Raw genomic sequence first — 20,719 nt, forward strand, 5'->3', positions numbered from 1 at the left:
TGTTGGGTGGTTCAAACCTTCCAGCTGCCAGCCACAAGTGCCTTTCAACTGCACTTTCATGTAGCTGAATGGTAGCATTTGTAACCCTCGTTGTTTGACAAGTGGTGGTGTTACCCAATGGCAAAATATTGTGCGTCGCATCTGACACAAATTTGATAAAATACAGTGGCTGCCTCTCTACCTCCTGTGCCGGTGTTACCCTGTTTTCCCAAAACTAAGACATCCCTCAAAAGTAAGCCCTAAAAGAAAATTTTGAGCATGCTCGAAATATAAGGCCTACCCCAAAAATAAGCCCTAGTAGCATGGGGAAAGAGGATGGCAGCTTGTGTTATCACTGGAGCCCATGATCTCGCAGGCAGGACCATCATTCCATTATTGGGCCAATCACTGCACTTGCTGCTACTCAGTAAGTGCAGTGATTGTCCCAATAACAGAGCCATGGTCCCTACTTCCCCATAAGCTGAAGCTCGGGGACACAGAGGCATGGAGTTTGGGGAAGGAAGAGGGTGAAGTGGGACATTGGATGACACGGGGGACAGCGGGGCATGGAGCTAGGGGTAAGATGAAGTTGTAGGGGGACATCAGAGAACATGGGGGACCGCACGGCATGGGGCTGGGGGTAAGAAGAGAATTTAAGGGAACATTGGAGGACACCAGAAGGACAAGGGACACAGCAGAGGACATGGAGGATGTAGGGGACAAGGGACACAGAAGGACAGAAGTACAGATGGGGACAACAGGAGGACACTAAAGGTACAAGGCGGACACAAGGGCACACAAGAGATGGATCCAGAAGAGGAAGAGGCAGCACAGTGGGCAAGGCAGGAGGACACACAGCACAGGAACTTGGGTGTTCATAGAAATGTAAGACATCCCCTGAAAATAAGCCCTAGCACATATTTTGGTGCAAAATTAATATGATACTGTCTTATTTTTTGGGGAAAGCAAATAACCAATCAGTGCATGGGAGCAGTTGACAGGTAGTGAATTCCCTGCCTTCAGCCTTCCGTGTGAACGAGGCAATAACCGCTGCTTAATTAAACTCCCTTCCTGTCACCAAACCATAACCACCCCCTTAATATTAACCCCCACCTGATGCCTACTCTGAAAACCCTAACTGATACTGATCTTTCAGCATCTTCATTCCTGGTGTTGAATTTAAGTTTCATCATCCAAAATATTAAATGCCAGTACTATGTCCATGCAACAGCTTAATGCTAGTGCTGAAACTGACCAACTATCAGCTGAAAAAACGGTATCAGCCATTGTAGCTGAATATGGGTACTCAAATTAATGTCTGTCTGCCAAAAATCAACTGAGAACTGGGACTTTACTAGTGAATATTAGTTGTGTGCAAACCAGAGGCACAAATGTCATACTGCATTGTTTTCTATTTATTATGAGTTATAGCCCTGTAACAAATGCCATGCTTAAAATAGGAGTAACTGTGCTGCAAGCAGTGGGGGTATGGGACTGTGATAGGACCCCTCTTCCTACCTTCCCTGTGATAGGACCCATGGGAATGTGATAGGATCCCTCTTCCTACCCATCTGTGATAGGACCCATGGGACTGTGATAGGACCCATCTTCCTACCTTCCCTGTGCAACCTCAAAAGCAGGTGTTGTGTTCACTGCAGTGTTGACCAGTGTTTATCATAAATTCTGTAACCCATTGAAGGTGCCAGACAGCTTTCTATTAAATGCTTTCTATTAAAGCGGACCTGAACTCAGAATATCCTCTCTAAAAAGATAAGCAACAGTATAATAACCTTCAAATAAAAAATTTTTTTGTAACAGCTGATCCAAATCCTGCAATAAATCTACTTCCTGCTTTCGTGAAAGCAGACATAAGGTTAACATCCTGTGTTTACAAAGTAGCTGCCCTGCAGAGGCAGCCAGCTGACACAGCTGAGAGATCAAATTATAGCTGTGATTAGTCACAGATGAGGGTAAATTAGACACAGGTTGCATTTATCTGCGTTTTCCTGTCAACAGATGCACCTATTGTCTCCACCCCCACCCTTTAGATTGTAAGCCTCTGGCAGGGCCCTCCTCCCTAGTGTTTCCAGCTTGATTATGCAATCTTACTGTCAGTCACCCCACTTAAGGATTAGAACAGTCTCTATTTTGATCTATGACACTGTACTGTTATCAAATCATTTGCATGATCTGGTTTTGTTGTGTGTTTCCTGTATATCCTACCTTGGGCTTGATTCACAAAGCGGTGCTAACCTACTTAGCACGTCTAAAGTCTTTAGACGCGCTAACCAGGGTGCTAAGTAGGTTAGCACCGGATTTCTCAATCAGATCACGTGCTAACTTTGCGCGCGCAAAGTTTTACGCGCGCAAAGTTTTACGCGCGCTAAGTCCCATAGGCTTTAATGGGCACTTCGCGCGGAGCGACCTGCGCTCTGTGCAGTACGCGCGTAAAGTTTTACGCGCATAAAGTTTTGCGCGCGTAAAGTTTTATGCGCGAAAAGCTTGTTTAGACGTGCTAAGGGGGTTTTCACAGGCGTGCTAACAGTTAGCACCGCTTTGTGAATCAAGCCCTTTGTATGTTAACCCATTTATCTATTGTGCAGCGCTGCGTAATAGGTTGGTGCTTTATAAATACAATAAATAATAATAATTTTCCTTCTGTCCTGTGCAAGACTTCAGGTCCACTTTAAGTCTACAGTACTTATGTCCACAGTCAGCTGCGCTTCCTTATCCACTTCTACTTATATATTAGGCAGACGGAGATACCCTGAAACACAAGTTCAGAGAACACACATAGTGCCAAGTATTGCTACAAACTTTTGACACTCTGCACCTGTGCTGCACTCCAGGTGGAGGTGCCACCACCACAGAGCGATCAGATCACAACACTCCCCCTCTTTGTGGGTTCATTTACCAGAATGCTGCTCGCCCCACTGCATGGAAATACATTCACAATGGTATCTAAAGTCCACCTTCGCTTTATTTGTAAAAGAACACTGGTAAGCCCTTCCGTACAGACCGCTAGACCTGGCCATGGAACACAGGGCAGTACGTCCACACAAATTCACGTCCTTCCTGGATCAGCGTCAGTGTACCTCCCAACTCCGCCCTAAGCGTTTTGTCACAGCGTGACTCATTCAGAGCCCCTGCATGAGTCATGTCTTTAATTGTACCTGGAGACAAGTGCATTTGCTGCATTCCTGCTAAGCTGAACCCATATCAATTTGAAGTCAAACTTGATCAAAGCTAAGTTAATCTGATCAAGGTTTTTACTGTTAAAAGCAATACAGAGTGATCAACTAGACAACAATTTTTTTGTTTTTAATTTTTCAACTAGCCTGATCACACTTTAAAAAGAAATCAAAGGAGCAAAAAAATCCTTTCAGTCAAACTGAGTATAGACAATTTTACAATGAAAATATTGGGTATAATAACAAATCTACATAAACATGGTATGAGAAAATAAATCTTCTGAATTGCCTCCTGTACTACTGAAGATATGTAAACAACATAGAGAATAAAGAATGAAACTTACTGAAGCAATGCTTTGGTCTTTCTAGATGGATCCTCTGGTTTATAATTTTTGTAAATTTCAACCTCGTGTTCCAAGGAAAGCAACTGGCTTTGTAGCTTGCTCCTGAGCTCTGGTAATGTATCCCGGATGTGGTTGGTTAGTTGCTTAATAAGGAGAAAATAATACAAATAGAGATTAACCTATTTTGGTTCCTGGATGTAGAAACTACGTCTAGGAACCATGCGCGCTACTGCGCGCTCCCGTGGCCGATGCCCGCAGTTCGTTAGCCAGGCAATCAGTAAATCGGGCTATGGTGCCCGATCACTGATTGCTCTTCCCGCTGAAAAAGCGACAGCTTCTCTCAGAAGCTGCGCCTTTTCTGGCTGTTACCTCCCCCATGCGTCGCTCTAAGCGTGTGTTACGCTTAGAGTGACGTCAGGTAAACAAACTCATGGCCGCCATCTTGTGGCCAAAAAGTAATACTACAACTAAAAGTTAAAAAAAATGAAAATGAACACAAATTTACATTATAAACCTATTGTTTACCTCCCACCCTCCCAAAACTACCCAAATAAAATGTTTACTATAAAAAAAAAAAAAACATTACAATTCAAAAAACAACAACATGTAAATATTTGCCTAAGGGTCTAAACTTTTTAAATATCAATGTAAAAGATGAAATTTTTCTATATTTTTTTTATTTTAAACTTGTAAATAGTGATAGATGCAAAACGGAAAAAATGCACCTTTATTTCCAAATAAAATATTGTCGCCATACATTGTGATAGGGACATAATTTTAACTGTGTAATAACCGGGACATATGGGCAAATACAATATGTGAGTTTTAATTATGGAGGCATGTATTATTTTAAAACTATAATGGCTGAAAACTGAGAAATAATAAATTTTTTCCGTTTTTTTCTTATTCTTCCTGTTAAAATGCATTTACAGTAAAGTGGCTCTTAGCAAAATGTACCCCCCAAAGAAAGCCTAATTGGTGGCGAAAAAAACAAGATATAGATCAGTTCATTGTGATAAGTAGTGATAAAGTTATAGGCTAATGAATGGGAGGTGAACATTTCTCAAGTGAAAACGACGGATTGTGAATGGGTTAAAGTTGTATAAAAAGACCCATAACTATGCATCTGAACCGGCATTCTACACTTGTGCTCATACGTTTACATACCCTGGCAGAATTTATGATTTATTAACCATTTTTCATAGCATATGAATGATAACATAGAATACAGTGTTCTCCCCAGGCTGTTTTAGCCGGGTGCTCCACCCTGCTAGTTTTGGTAAGCACCCGGCTGTCATCGGCTCACCTCCTCCTATGCTGTAAGCAGAGTTGCTCACAGAAGCACTGGCCCTGCATTCTCTCATCTTGCCCCACCTGGCTACTTTTTCATGCCACCGGGTTGGAAAAAAGTTCTGGGGAGAACACTGAAATATGAATCATAACACAAAAACTTTTATTTCACTCATGGTTAGTGGTGGCAGAAGCCATGTATTGTCAAACAACTGGGTTTACTCTTTTTAAATCATGATCACTACACAAAATACCCAAATGACCCTGATCAAAGGTTAACAGACCCTCACCCAGGTGATCTGACCCGATAACATGCGCACAACTTTACATAAATGGGTTTTAATGAGTATAAAGGTAGCCATCTCCCCCTGTGATCTGTTTGCTTGCAATTTTTCTACAATAAAGAAAAAAAAATAACATTATTACCTGATTTAGGACCTTCTGAAGGTACGGGGTTCCCATACAATCTGCCATATGTCTGTAAGCTGCATGAGATAGGAAAAAACTCCTTTCTGCCAGCAAAGCCGCTTGAATATCTTTTTTACCATCGATGTCTTTTTGACTGCGATTTACAACTCCAACATAACCTGAAAATGTGGGAACAAGAGGAGAAAAAAAAAACATCTTTCAAAAAGACCTTAGTTTTTGAGAAAATCGATGTTAAAGTTAGAGGAAAAAGTTGCAAAGATACTGCACTAAAATGACAGATACTGTATTAACATGTATATAATGTATTTATTTTTGTTTATATATGTTCAGAGTGTGGGAAATATAAAAAAAAAAAGGATGTGGGATCCCACCTTCTGAGCCTCTTTAACCCCTTGTCCCCCATGCAGGCTGGGATAGCCAGAATGCGGAGCCCCAGAGGTGTGGGGCTTTGCACCCTAAACTATACCAGCCTGCATGGTCCATGGTATAGGGGGCTCTGGGGGAGAGGGGCGGCTGAGCCTTCCCCTCTCCCCCAGAGCCCTTGTCCAATGCACGGACAAGGGGCTCTTCCCGTATGCTGAGGCTGTATGCTGATCTGCATGAAGGGGACCGAAGATCGCCAGGGAACGAGGAGAGATGAAAGCCCTTCCTGCTCTGCACTGGCCAATATTGATAACTACAATTAACGGTGACTGTAGTGATCACGTGATTAGGAACCAATCGGCATGGCTCCAGATCAGTGAGGGGAGACATTAGTGGGTTCGGGCAATCGCGATGGAAATCTAATGGCAACTCTAAACAAGTTTGATGACTTCTTAGCACCTCGTGTATCTAAAATCTCTTTATCCATGATCCAGGCTGACCTTCAGAAATTACACGTGTCCACGAAAGCATAGTGTAGTCTCTCCACATGGTCGAAATATATAATTGAGGAAGATTAAGCCACTAAGATAATGGAGGGGTATTGGGCAGTTCATGGTTTAATAATAAACGCGAATCACAACTTAAGCTTATTCATAGAGCAAAATATGCTTTTAATATCAAGTTCCCCCATCGCACTACACTCCTAATTGTCCGAAGTGCTCTCTCCCACAGGCAGATCTGTTTCATTGCATTTGGTCATGTCCTGTGGTGGCAAACTTTTGGCATAAAGTGGCTTTATATGTAAAAATATGTGCAAGGTACATTTAGAACTCTCTCCACTATTGATGCTTTTTAACTATACTGCTCCTAGTCCTGCTGCTGGCAATACCCCTGCAATAATGCAAAAGTCAATAAGTAAGCTGGCTCATCTTGTGTTGATTGAAGCACGTAAAGTGATCTTTAATAAATGGATTTATCCCAGTCTTCCATCAGTCTGGGATGTACGGGAAGAGCTTATACATCTTTTCCAGTTGGACAAACGTAATGCGATCACTCATAAAGACAAAAGAAGTGGAGGCCTTTTGTACTTGCTACATTTTCTCAGCAGGACATTAATGATCTGATGGAACAATTCAGATATACTAAATGGTACCTTATGGAGCAAATACAAGGTTCTTTGGGTAGGCTTGAGATCTCTTAGGAGTTAGCTGTGTGGGTTGTCCAGAGATGACATGGGGGCGGAGGAGAAAGGGATAGAGGGGGTTTAAGAAGAGTTATTCGAAGGTCGTTGATTGGTTATCTATTGTTTTATTTTGAAATTGTGCACAGTTGGATATTGCTTTTTGATTATACATTCTCTTATTCGACCCCAGCTGTATCTAGGGGACCATAATTGTCATTGTTCCTTATGTTGAGGGACAGTTAGGTTATGTTGTTATTATGGAAAAAATTAATAAAAATTGTTTTAAAACTAATAATAAAGGAGTAATATAAATAAATACATGGAAGTTTAATATTTGAAAATAATGGATGTAAGTACAAATATATATGTGAAAGTGTTATTAAAGGGGCACTACAGCGAAAAATTGTAAAATTTAAAATATGTGCAAACATATACAAATAAGAAGTACATTTTTTTCCAGAAAAAATGGGCCATAAATTACTTTTCTCCAATGTTGCTGTCACTTACAGTAGGTAGTAGAAATCTGACTGAAGTGACAGGTTTTGGGCTAGTCCATCTCTTTATAGGGGATTCTCAGGGATGTATTTATTTTGAAAAGCACTTAGTGAATGGCAGTTGCTTTGTCCAACTGTCAAAAAAACTGTGTAGGAAGCAGGGAAGCTGCCCAGCATCATTGTTTAAATCTTTTTTTAGCGAATATCTTTATAAAAAATAAAAGCCTTGCTGAGAATCCCCTATGAAGAGATGGACTAGTCCAAAACCTGTCACTTCTGTGAGATTTCTACTACTTACTGTAAGTGAAAGCAACATAGGAGAAAAGTCATTTATGGCTCATTTTACTTTAGAAAAAAGGTCCTTCTTATTTGTACATGTTTGCACATATTTTAAATTTTACAGTTTTTCGCTGTAGTGCCCCTTTAAAGAGTAACTGTCGGGCATAAAACCAAAAATCTAAATTCTTTATTTTTATCTGGTAAACAAATAATAAGGATGCTAACCAGGCAATCCAAAAGTTAAAAATCAACCTTATTTTTCTTCTCCATAAAAACATCATTACCCAGTTTACCTGGCTCTTATTTGGTACATCTGCAAAGGAAGTTGCAGGGCATGCTGGGTTTTCTTTTTTTCGGCTTTACTTTCCCCTCAGAGTTAACTAACACAGCCTGATTGGCTGAAGCCTCTTTCCCTCCTGTTTTCCTCACCCACAACTCTGTTCCTCTCTGATTGGCCAATATTTCTCAATGCACTTTCTATCGCAGAGCTGGGTGGGAGTGTCTGAAGACTGGGAGGGGGGCAGGCAATGATACACAGACAGAGTACGGGAGGAAATTATGTCAGGGTTGGCTTCAAGATAGACACAGACAAAATGGAGACTCCTAAGAAGGACTTTTTTTTTTTTTTACTATAGAAAAATCACTAAAATCAAAATGTGGAGAGTACAATACATATTGTAGGTAGAGCAAGTATTTATCTACTTATATATGTGGGGGGTTTTTCTGAGATAGTATGGCTGACAGCTCCTCTTTAATAAAAATAATGGGGTGTATGCACTAAACTGCTTTAAGCAGAATTACATGCTTAATGTCTTACCGCATTATGAGTAGAGCAGAATGCAACACATTACATGCAATGCATTACACGCTACTCATTGTGTGTAAGTCTTTACACACGCAATTCTGCTAAATGCAGTTTAGTGCATACGCCCCACTGTGCCGTACCTATTATTTAAAGTACAGTACTAGAGTAACGTTGCTGACTTCTACAGAACCAGTTCACAAAGCCTCCCTCTCCACAGGATAGAAAGATCATGTCTGTATTATGCCAAAAAATACATTAACCCACATTGCTTTCACAAAGCGTTCCTCACAGCCAAATACGGGTGCTTTTTTATTGTTTCCTGGATCCATTTCCTATGTTCCATTTTTTTGTATTCAGCAGTTCTGGTTACTGATCCTTAGACGTACTTAAAGGTCAGGACTGCAAATTAACTTTATTGATTCACATAATTAATGATCCTATTGTGATAGCAGGTGCCTGCTAAAATAAGCTTTTCTTGCGTAACTGGATGAAGTATAGGGAAGTGAAGGGATTCACACTGTAACTTAATGCTACAACACTCTACACTCTATTAGAATTTGCCTACAATGGATTCATCCAGCAGATGGATGTCAGTTAGACATTGCGTGGCAACCTGGGACTCAAGCTTCCAACCCAGCACATTGAGTTTGCATTAGTTTATGTCTTATGTCTCCATACTCTACACACAAAATCCAGGCAGAACGATTAAAGGGCTACCATTTCTGCCTATACAAGAACTAACTGTGATACTTGCAATTTAAGTTTCAACATTTTCTATATTGTTTTTCCACTTTGAATTACATATGGAATTTACATGATTTGCAAATCATTTCATTATATTTGTATTCACCTTTTAACCAGTGTCTCAACAATGTTTTGGAAACTGTATACAACATCCAATCATGCAATTTTACATGGTAAAGGTGGGCAGCCCACAGAACTACTGCAATAAATCTGCAGTGTATCTACTTTCTGCTTTCATGGAAGCAGATATATTGTTAACATCCTGCGTTTACCAATTTGCTCTCTGCCGTGGTTGACACAGCTGAAGAGATCAAATTACAACTTGTGATTAGTCACAGATGAGGGGAAATTACACAGGCTAAACTCTCTAAATACATACAGGGCTCGATTTACAAAACAATGCTAACTTTAGCACTGGCCTTTAGCACTTCTAAACTCAGTTGAAATGTGAGATCTGATTGAGAAAACCGGTGCTAACCTACTTAGCACCCTGGTTAGCACGCCTAAAGACTTTAGACGTGCTAAGTAGGTTAGCACCGCTTAGTAAATCAAGCCCACTGGGTGCATGTCTCTATGTTTTCCTTCTGTCCTGTGCAAGATTTCAGGTCCACTTTAAAGAGAACTTGAAGTGAGAGGTATATGGAGGCTGCCATATTTATTTCATTTTAAATAATAGCAGTTGCCTGGCAGACCTGTTTATCAATTGCATCAGTAGTGCATCAGTAGCATCAGTAGTGTCTAGAATAGATCACCCACCTGAAACACATGCTTGCAGCTAATCTTGTCAAATTGCATGCTTGTTCAGCATCTCTGGCTAAAAGTATAAAACTTGGTACACACGATACAATTTTCTGACAGATTTACTGTCAGATCGATCATTTCCAACAGATCCGAACTGATTTCCGAACGATTTTCTGTTCACTTCTATGGAAAATCGATCGGAAAATCAAATGGAAATCAGATCGTACCTGTCAGAAATAATCAATCTGACAGTAAAGCTTTCAGAAAGTTGTATCGTGTGTACCTAGCATTAGAGGCAGAGGATCAGCAGGACTGCCAGGCAACTTTCATTGTTTGAAAGTAAATAGATATGGCAGCCTCCATATACCTCTCCCTTCAGTTGTCCGTTAAATTTATTCTACTTGCAGATCTAGTAAAAAATATTACCCCTGCGGAGTGGGAGTAGCTTGTTCTCCAGAATCTCCCGTGCATCAGTTCCTTCATCCATGAGATCCAGTTTTGTGATCACACCAATTGTTCTTAGGCCTGAAAAGTAAATGAAATTGTCTCTGGAGTTCAGGGCTGCTAAAATACATTGTACATGCTGCACACAGACACAGTGAAACTGCAGTGGGGTAGAATCAGGGTCAGGGAGCTGGCTGGGCTCTACGGCTGGGCTGTGTAAAACTACCTGAATCACAGAAGTGGCAGGAAAAAAAATCAGTCCTTTGGTAAGTATAGCATTCACAATATTCACTGATTTTCAATTGTGTATTTACCTGTTTCACCAGTGTAACTGGCATCATAAAACATAGCTATGTGTAATAAACTTTGTAGTGCTATGTCTCCATCTAGTGGGGAACAGCAGACTTATCTCATCTATTATCAATAGATTGAATTGTTAGTGTGGGATTCTCATTATAAAATATCTTCTGTTTTAAAGCAAATGTGAAGCGAGTAAAAACCAAAAAGTCTGATACTTACAGCAATTTACGGACTATAAGACGCACCTAGGTTTAGAGGTCAAGAGTCAGGAAAAAAAATCCATGGTGCAGGGGCGTCTTGTAGACCTTCTCCCCCCAAGCTGTCTCTAAACAAACGGCAGCATCAAAGCCCAGTGCAAGTCACAGATACCTCCAGATGGTAGATAACACCATTAATGGCTTGGTGTGTATGGATGCAGTGAAGTTCAGCAGAAGTCATGAGTCAATGCAGTGCCGACCGGGGAGACCCATAGGCGGCATGCCAGGCTTGTTAGTAAGAGCCTTTTTAGAGACCTGTGACAGGTTCAGAAAACTGTGGTGGCGTGGCGTCCTATGAGTCAAGGCTTCTAACTCCTCAGCACTAGTTCCACTGCTGTTTAAATTTGTGCACTTTGCTTACAATCAGGTGACCAAGCAGTCAGGAATGGAGGCAATGCAAGACAGGCAGGCAGAGCACCGAGCATGGGGCAGACGGAGCATAGAACGCAGGATGTCGGGGCTGAGTGCTGATTCTGGCTGATCTACGGAAAGCATAGAAAAGCAAGAAGGGCAGTACGAGGGAACCACAACTGCAAGCAATAACAGAAGAGCAGCAGGCACCATCAGAGTTGGAACAGCCGCAGCACCATTGGAGGTGGGACAGCGGCAGGGGGCAACATTGGAGGCGGAACAGTGACAGCGGGCACCATCGGAGGCAGAACAGCAGCAACAGGCACCGTCGGAAGCAGAGGAGGAACAGGGCAAGCAGGCAAAAGTGGAGGAGCAACAGAGAAAAGTGAGCAGAGTTGCACCGTCTGGCCTGACCCTCGGAAGTGATCCTCACATCTCACTCGGAGCATGCGCAACTGGATAAAAGCTTCAGCTGTGCTCTCTACAGTTGCTTATGGGGGGACATTTGCATTATAAGTCCCCCCTCCCCCAGTTTGGCGGAAAAAGTGCATCTTATAGTCCAAACAATACAGTACATATGGACAGGGATGGCTTTGGATCCTATAGAGCCTTTCCTGTCCTCTCTTGTTCCCCTCGTTCCAGTGATGTCGCCCCTATTTAAAATAACCAACTCACCTAAATACTGCATTCACAAGCCAAACAACAAACTGCTCAACATGTCTGCATTCAAAAATAACACAGTTGTTCAAATGCACACGTGGCCAACCTGCTAGATGGTTGTGCAGGTGGATCCCCCGTATTGATCTGGCAAAACACCTATTATCAGTTGGTCGTCTTGTTTGCCTTTCAACAGATGAAGTTTAGATTTTAGTTGGGCAGATTGTTTGGACGTGTGTATGAGCCTTAAATCTGTTTCTCAATAGATGTTTCTCATCCCTTAGACATTTTTATGTTTTACCAAGTTAGAATTTAAGGGACACCACCCTGTGGAGCTGGATTGATGCATACAAATATTAGCTAATAGCGGCATGATAGGCTGTGACCCAAGTCCCATTGTTTTTTTCTGGCAATTACTTAAGAACATTGAGGTTGATGCAGATCATGATAATATTGCCGTGCACAGGCAGCGCACGGCAATTACTATAGGCACTGAATACTGCCAGTTACGCTATTAGTACTGCTTTACTAGCGTGACTGTTGCTATGGTAACGTGTGTTATAGCAGCTTAGCCCTAGGACACAGAAAGTATACTGTACTGAGTGACATCTATGGTCTGATTTATCAAAGCTGAGGTATAGCAATTTCCAGCCCCTTGTCAACAGGCTGGATGAATTGCAACTTGCTCACCAGAGGGCAGTTAAGTTGTGCAGAAACTGCTGACTTCTGTGGCTGTATACACACTAGACAGTTGTGCTCAGCTCTAGTCAAATGAACAGGGAAAAACTACACATGTGAGCATGTTTTTCTATTCACTGTCAAGTATTGAACTGTTGATGGGCAAGCACTAGTATCAAATATGTGCCTTGTACACTGCACAATAGCATTAAATTAGGAGGTAAACTCAAGCAGTACCATATTGTCTTTACAATGCTTTTATTACAAACCTGAACAGGAGACAACCACAGTTTGCAAATCAATAACATATAATAAAAGATTCTATGCCTGGCGTATAAATCTGTGCACAAAACCTGCCCTACCTACATCTCGGAGCTTGTTCACAGGTATACACCAGGTCGCCCCCTCCGATCCTCCAACGACCTTCGCCTCACCACCCCACGCATTTCACACTCCCATGCCCGCCTGCAGGATTTCTCAAGAGCTGCCCCCACCCTCTGGAATGCCCTTCCACCACCCATCAGACTTGCTCCCTCTTTCAACACATTCAAGCAAGCCCTCAAAACCCACCTCTTTATGATGGCCTACCCACCTCCTACCGCACCGTAACTCTCTAATGAGTATTTAACAGCCCCACCTAGTGTTTCCACCCCACCCTTTAGATTGTAAGCCTCTGGCAGGGTCCTCCACTCCCTAGTGTAATCTACAGGATTGTGTGCTCCTGTCCTATGACAGCCTGTACTTGTATTACTGGACCTACCTAACCAGCCCATATCACACGATCATGTATTTTGAACAATTTGCATGTTTAACTTTGTTCTATGTTGTATAACCTTATGTCTGTCATCCTTGTATCATTGTATATATTTATTGTCCAGCGCTGCGTAATATGTTGGCGCTTTATAAATACAATAAATAATAATAATAATAATAATACAGGCACATGAGAATATTGTGCAAAATAAGTGCAAACCACATCATGCAGTCACTCTAAATACATTAAAGTGTACCAGAGCTGAAAGGATATAGAAGTTTTATACATACCTGGGGCTTCCTCCAGCCCCGTGCGCTCCCATGCTGCAATGTTCTCCCTCTTCAGTACCGGGGTCCTGTAACTTCAGCCACTTGCGGCCAGTCTGCGCAAAAGAAGTGCGCCCTCTAGTATCTCTTCGGCCGCCGAGCTACGAGATACGTAACGAACACACTTCCTCTTGCGCAGACTGGCTACAACTGGAGGAAGTTACGGGACCCGGTACTGAAGATGGACAAGACTGAGGACAGCGGCATGGGAGCAAAGCGTGCGCATGGGGCTGAAGGAAGCCCCAGGTATGTATAAAAGCTCCAAGCAGTATATACAGGAAATATATATATATATATATATATATATATATATATATATATATATATATATATATATATCTTAAGCATGGTACTACCAAAGGAGCAGACAAGAAACAAAGTCATGACAGAGTAACAGGTTCGGCGACAAGTTAGCAGATAAGGCACAGTACAAAGGGAACAGGCTAATAGCAAAGTCAAGACAGGAAACCGGGTTCAGCAACAGGTTAGCACAGACAGGTACAGATCACGGTACAGGCTCAGGAAACGTTCAGACACTCTGCAAGGTCTGCAAGTACAAGAACAAAATTCTGGCAACTGGCAGGAAACAAGGCAATCCTTAAAGTGCACCTGTTGCTAAAAGTGTTAGAGACACAGGATCAGCAGGAAAGTCAGGCAAATGGTATTATTTAAAAACCATCTTAGCGGTATGGACGAGCTCAGCTCGTCCATCCCCGCCGATGGCTGCCGCTCAGGCCCTGCTGGGCCGATTTTTACGAAATAAAAAGCAGCACACGCAGCCGGCACTTTGCCAGCCGCGTGTGCTGCCTGATCGCCGCTGCTCTGCGGCGATCCGCCGCGAGCAGCGGCGAAAGAGGGTCCCCCCAGCCGCCTGAGCCCTGCGCAGCCGGAACAAATAGTTCCGGCCAGCGCTAAGGGCTGGATCGGAGGCGGCTGACGTCAGGACGTCGGCTGACGTCCATGACGTCACTCCGCTCGTCGCCATGGCGACGAAGTAAGCAAAACACGGAAGGCCGCTCATTGCGGCCTTCCGTGTTACTTTTGGCCGCCGGAGGCGATCAGAAGAACGCCTCCGGAGCGCCATCTAGTGGGCTTTCATGCAGCCAACTTTCAGTTGGCTGCATGAAATAGTTTTTTTTTTATTTAAAAAAAACCCTCCCGCAGCCGCCCTGGCGATCTTAATAGAACGCCAGGGTGGTTAAAACAAAAAAAAACAATCCATATCCTTCTCAGTTTAGGTTCACTTTAAATAGTCAATGTGATTAGCAACAGGATGCAGATGGGGTGCAGACCAGACAAGGAACTGCAGAACTGTGAACTGAATTACACCAGAAAAAAGCATGCAGCTAATCTTGTCAGTTCTGACAATATTGTCAGAAACCCCTGATCTGCTGCATGCTTGCTCAAGGTCTATGGTTGAAAGAATTAGAGGCAGAGGACCAGCACGGCAGCCAGGCAACTGGTATTGCTTAAAAGGATATAAATATAGCAGCCTCAATATTATTCTCACCTCTGGTTACCTTTAAAAGTGCACCGCAAAAACAGTGGGCCCAAGTTTTGGTGACCCTTTCCCCAGAAAATTCACATAATTGTGCAATTGTTTTGCCCAGAAAACACGTTCAATCATGTCAGCAGATTTGACCAGAAAACACATTCAATCATGTGGCAGATTTGACCAGAAAACATGTTCAATTATGGCAGCAGATTTGACCAAAAAACACATTCAATCGTGTGGCAGATTTGACAAGAAAACACGTTCAATCATGTCGGAAGATTTGACTAGAAAATACATGCAATCATGTGGCAGATTTGACCAGAAAATACATGCAATCATGTGGCAGATTTGACCAGAAAATACATGGAATCATGTGGCAGATTTGACCAGAAAATACGTGCAATCATGTAGCACATTTGACCAGAAAATACGTGCAATCATGTGGCAGATTTGACCAGAAAATATGTGGAATCATGTCGGCAGATTTGCCCAGAAAATACATGCAATCATGTCGGCAGATTTGGCCAGAACATACGTGCAATCATGTAGCAGATTTGACCAGAAAATACGTGGAATCATGTAGCAGATTTGTCCAGAAAATACGTGCAATCATGTAGCAGATTTGACCAGAAAATACGTGGAAAAATGTCGGCAGATTTGCCCAGAAAATATGTGGAATCGTGTCAGCAGATTTGCCCAGAAAATACATGCAATCATGTCGGCAGATTTGCCCAGAAAATATGTGCAATCATGTCGGCAGATTTGCCCAGAAAATACGTGCAATCATGTAGCAGATTTGACCAGAAAATACGTGCAGTCACGTAGCAGATTTGACCAGAAAATACGTGCAATCATGTAGCAGATTTGACCAGAAAATACGTGCAATCGTGTAGCAGATTTGACCAGAAAATACATGCAATCATGTCGGTAGATTTGACCAGAAAATACTTGCAATAATGTGGAAGATTTGACCAGAAAACACGTGCAATCATGTGGAAGATTTGACCAGAAAATACATACAATCATGTCGGCAGATTTGACCAGAAAATACATGCAATCATGTGGAAGATTTGACCAGAAAATAAGTGCAATCATGTGGCAGACCTGGCCAGAACATACACCTGCTGCTAATATAAATTTTAAAAAAAATTTACTCACCTGCAGCACTGCAGACCTCCTCCCGGCCTGCAGCTCCGACGATCCTCCGCAGAGTGCAGTCGGCAACTGTCTGAAACTCCCGTGCTGAGCAGAGCTACGGCAAAATGGCGCCCGAAGCCCTACGCTGCAGACTAAAAGTCTCCAGAGCAGGGCTTCGAAAGCCATTTTACCGTAGCCCTGCTCTACTTCTGTCGGAGCTGCGGGCTGCTGCTGTCAGTGAACTGACACGGCGTCTATTAGGCGCCAAAAGTCCGTTCCCGCTGGGGGGTGCTTGGAGAATTTTAGGGGGTGCTTAACCACTTCACCACTGAGGGGTTTTACCCCCTGAGCACCAGAGCAATTTTCACCTTTCAGCGCTCCTTCCATTCATTCGTCTATAACTTTATTATTACTTATCGCAATGAAATGAACTATATCTTGTTTTTTTCGCCACCAATTAGGCTTTCTTTAGGTGGGACATTATGCCAAGAATTATTTTTTTCTAAATGTGTTTTAATGGGAAAATAGGAAAAATGTGGGGAAAAAAATAATTATTTTTCAGTTTTCGGCCATTATAGTTTTTAAATAATGCATGCTACTGTAATTAAAACCCATGAAACGTATTTGCCCTTTTGTCCCGGTTATAAAACCATTTAAATTATGTCCCTATCACAATGTTTGGCGCCAATATTTTATTTGGAAATAAAGGTGCATTTTTTTCAGTTTTGCGTCCATCCCTAATTACAAGCCCATAGTTTATAAAGTAACAGTGTTATACCCTCTTGACATAAATATTTAAAAAGTTCAGTCCCTAAGGTAACTATTTATGTATTTTTTTTAATTGTAAATTTTTTAATTTTTTTTTAATTACAAAAAAAAAAAAATGGGGAGTGTGGGAGGTAATGAGTTAATTTTATGTGTAAAAGTCATTTATTTGTATGTGAAAAATGTGTAGGGTGTAGTTTACCATTTGGCCACAAGATGGCCACAGTAACTTTTTGTTTTAATGCGACCTCCAAGCTTCCTTCCGGAAGCTTGGAGGAAGAATAAGGAGGCTGGACACGTGAGTTTTTTCTCACAATGATCGCGCTGCCCATAGGAGAGCAGCTGATCATTGCGGGGCTTAGATCAACGAACGGGAATGGATTTTCCCGTTCATTGATCTCTGGGCGAGCGGGAGGCGGCGTGTTTACTAGCGGCGGGCGGCGTGTTTACGAGCGGGAGCGCGGGCAGCGTCGGGAACGCGGAAAGTACGTGTTTCTCCGTCCCTGGTTTTTAAAGGATGGAAAAAGGGGCGGAGAAATACGTACGCGCGGGGGTAAAGTGGTTAAGCACCCAAAGCACCCCCCTGGCGCCGCCACTGTTCTCACAGTCAGAATAAGGTCACCTGCTGAAGGATGGCAGAAGTCCAGGGCCACTTAAAGAAAATCTGTAATTAAAAAAAAAAAAGCCCCTGGGAGATACTTACCTTGGGAGCGGGAAGCCTCTGGATCCTAATGAGGCTTCCTCTGTCTTCTTCAGCCTCCTAGATCCATCGCTGACAGTCCCCAAACTCCACACGCAGCAATATTTACCTTTTGAGCTCCAGTGTAGGCCCAGTAGATGCTTTCCAATCGGGCACTGGCGGAAGTAGGCGAGCCCCACCGGGTCTCACTTGTGCAGTACAGAGGACCCAATCGGGCTCGGCTATTTCGGCTATTTCGACTGGTGCCGGATTGGAAAGCTTCTACCGGGACTGTGCTGGAGCTCTGAAGATAAATATTGTAACGTGCTGCTGTACATGCATAGTGCTTGTCGGCGCTAGTTGGGGGAATTTTCAGGGGAGCCAGCACTGGATCTCCAAGGCTAAAGAAGATGGGGGAAGCCTCATTGGAATCCTGAGGATTCACCCTCCTGAGGTAAGTACCCCATAGAGGCTGTTTTTTTTTGCTACAGATATACTTTAAAATCCACAGAGCCATTTGCTGTTGGAGCAATGAAAGTTCAGGGCAGTCCAAGTTAATGGAGTGAGTAGTATTTACCTGCTAAAAATTTCTCAAGTATAAAATGTAGTCAGTAAAAGCACGAGCCCTATTCTATTGTCTAACTCACCAGCATTAAGCTCTGGTGAATTCTAAAATCAGGTGCACCTGGCAGAGTGTTAAAAACTCACTTCAGTGGACTAGACCCCTCTATTAAACAGCTGTTTGATTCCAACCATTATTGCCCGAAGCACTTTATCTTATGTGATAAACTCCAACCAGTGCACTTGCTGTTCCCATCACATTCACTCCCATTTCATAAATCATTCCAACTGTCTCAGGTATACCACAACCTCAGGTCCCGACTGCCTTCAGGCCGGCTGGACCTTCATGTGACTTACTTTGAGGATTGGTGCACTTACAGATATCTGGAAGGAAGCATAATTTCCTATCTATATGCTGAACTTTCGACTGTGGTTGCGAATCCAAAAGCGGAGGTCTGCTCGGCCTGGGAAGGGGATTTGTCATCTGTCTACGTTCCCTCTTCCTGGACAACTTGCTACGAATCTTTATTTAAAGGTAGCCTCTTCTACTCAACTATTGAAACTATGCTAAACTATTCCATCCCTCCTACTTGACTCCACCTAAGCTCCATAAAATTTCCCCAGCTCATAGTAAGTCATGCTTCCGAGTTGTCCACAGGAAGGCACGTTATACCATACCTGGTGGGAATTCCCCAGGGCAGTTTCATTTTGGAATAAAGTGAACAATTTAATTTCCTAAATCTTAAAGTGTCCATATACTAGAAATCCAGTTTCCTCCTGGGTATTAAAAAATCCAATACAAAATATCCAGCGCATCGTCCAATACAATTCATAGCTATGGCAGCAAAATTGTATCTTGCATCCCGATTGAAGAGCCCTTAACCCTGTCATTGCTAGAGTACATAGGCTTATGATCTATGAGCGAATTCTAAAAATAACATGATCGTATGGATCATATCCAGAAAGCATGGAATCCATGGCTGGAGTATGCGGATGCCCAAGGATTGAGCTATCTGGTTTACTTTAACTGAATGCTAACTCTTATCACCCTGCTGATATGTTATGTCTCTGGCGAGACCAAAGTTCTTCATATCCACCATGCACTCACCTCAGCTATGGAGCTATGAAGATGTTTTCGCTGGGGCCTGGGGCTCTAGTATTTAGTGGTAGTACAGGAAGCTGAGGAGAGCTTGCGTGATGGGAAGAATTGATGCCAGATGAGCTTGACATGTAGGGGGGATGCCGGGCAAGTGACAGGGACCTGTCTGTCTGCAGCGGAAGCTAGCAGAGGTAAGCGACAGATGTCCCAGGGGAGTGAGATAGTAGTGCTGTAGTGCTGAAGGACAGCTCACAGCACAAAATCTCGCTCCCCATCCCAACAGGACACAGAAGCATCACTCAGGCAAATGGCTACTATTTGTCTGAGTAATGCACTTGACGCTTAGCCATTGCAAACATGGTGATGGCAGTTGGATTTGCTAGTTATCTTAGTGTGATACCCAGGTGATTAGCTGCTCTCACGCTGCAAGCTCCTTAACACCTAGAATAGGATGTGGCCCAGAGAGTTGTAATAATTTAATTTTTGTAAGCTGCTAAAAGTTTTTGAGGCTCATCTCTGGTACCCCACCTGAATTCTCAGCTTTATTGAAGCCTGCTTTTTTTTGTTGATTGCAATATGACATTTTTTTGTTGTTGTTGACTGCAATCTTGTACACTTGCTTGAAGAAACATTAGAAAATATGTCTGTTCTTTTTTGAGCTTTCCACTCAACTACTGTAACATCGCCTTATCTGCCTATATTTTTACGCTTGCCTTAATGATATGGCAAGGTGACACAGTTGGTCTATGTTATTTGTGTACAGCCCAATGCATTACCCAGCTAAATTTATAAACAGGGGAGATGGTGGCAGTACGGTAGCTGAACAGAGGTGCATGAATAGGACAACATTTCTTCCAGCATCTTATCAAGCAAAATAACATTACTGCAATCATTACAAAAGCTGTCAGACTACAAACACCAGATGAAGAGGCTTCAATCAAGCAAAGAATCAGCAAAAGTGGTCAATGACTTTAAGGAACTTAAAGTCATTGACCAACAAAAAATAAACTATCACAGCCCCTGTTCTTTTAAAGGTGTTGATTCATGAAATAGTGGTAATATTACCATGCATGCACAGCGCACGGCAATATTACTGAAAACACACATAAGTACCGCAATATGCGCTAGTAGCGTGACCCGCTGTACTCTGGTAGCATGACCGTTACTATGGTAACGCACGCATTACTGTAGTAGCAGTCGAACTACTAAAGTATGAAGCTAGCTATACTAAGTATAGCTGTCCCCAAAGCATATTTTAATGTCCCTCTAGGGTCCCCATTGGTCCATTAACAGACCAATGGGAATTTGTAGGATTGGACCTTTTCATTATTCTATTCCCTAAATTTGCATAGCTGAATGCTATAACCTTTCAGT

At 42.6% G+C, this 20,719-nt stretch overlaps 1 protein-coding gene across 14 annotated transcripts in view; it reads right to left on the reverse strand.

Annotated features, from left to right (window-relative positions):
* The window catches only part of DNM3 (dynamin 3), a 629,085-nt gene that overhangs the window by 581,082 nt on the left and 27,284 nt on the right, over positions 1 to 20,719 (reverse strand). For all 14 annotated transcript variants that reach the window (XR_011022036.1, XR_011022035.1, XR_011022038.1 and 11 more), the window contains exons 5-7: positions 10,269 to 10,367; positions 5,231 to 5,391; positions 3,515 to 3,657 (exon numbers count right to left, since the gene is read on the reverse strand). Coding sequence is in view for 7 of the 14 variants with exons in the window: in XM_068239888.1 (XP_068095989.1) it covers positions 3,515 to 3,657; positions 5,231 to 5,391; positions 10,269 to 10,367 (403 nt within the window). In the remaining 7 variants the exon portion in view is untranslated. The remainder of the gene's footprint in view (positions 1 to 3,514; positions 3,658 to 5,230; positions 5,392 to 10,268; positions 10,368 to 20,719) is intronic.

The sequence above is a fragment of the Hyperolius riggenbachi genome, chromosome 6, assembly GCF_040937935.1.
Source record: "Hyperolius riggenbachi isolate aHypRig1 chromosome 6, aHypRig1.pri, whole genome shotgun sequence".
Classification (NCBI taxonomy): Eukaryota; Metazoa; Chordata; class Amphibia; order Anura; family Hyperoliidae; genus Hyperolius; species Hyperolius riggenbachi.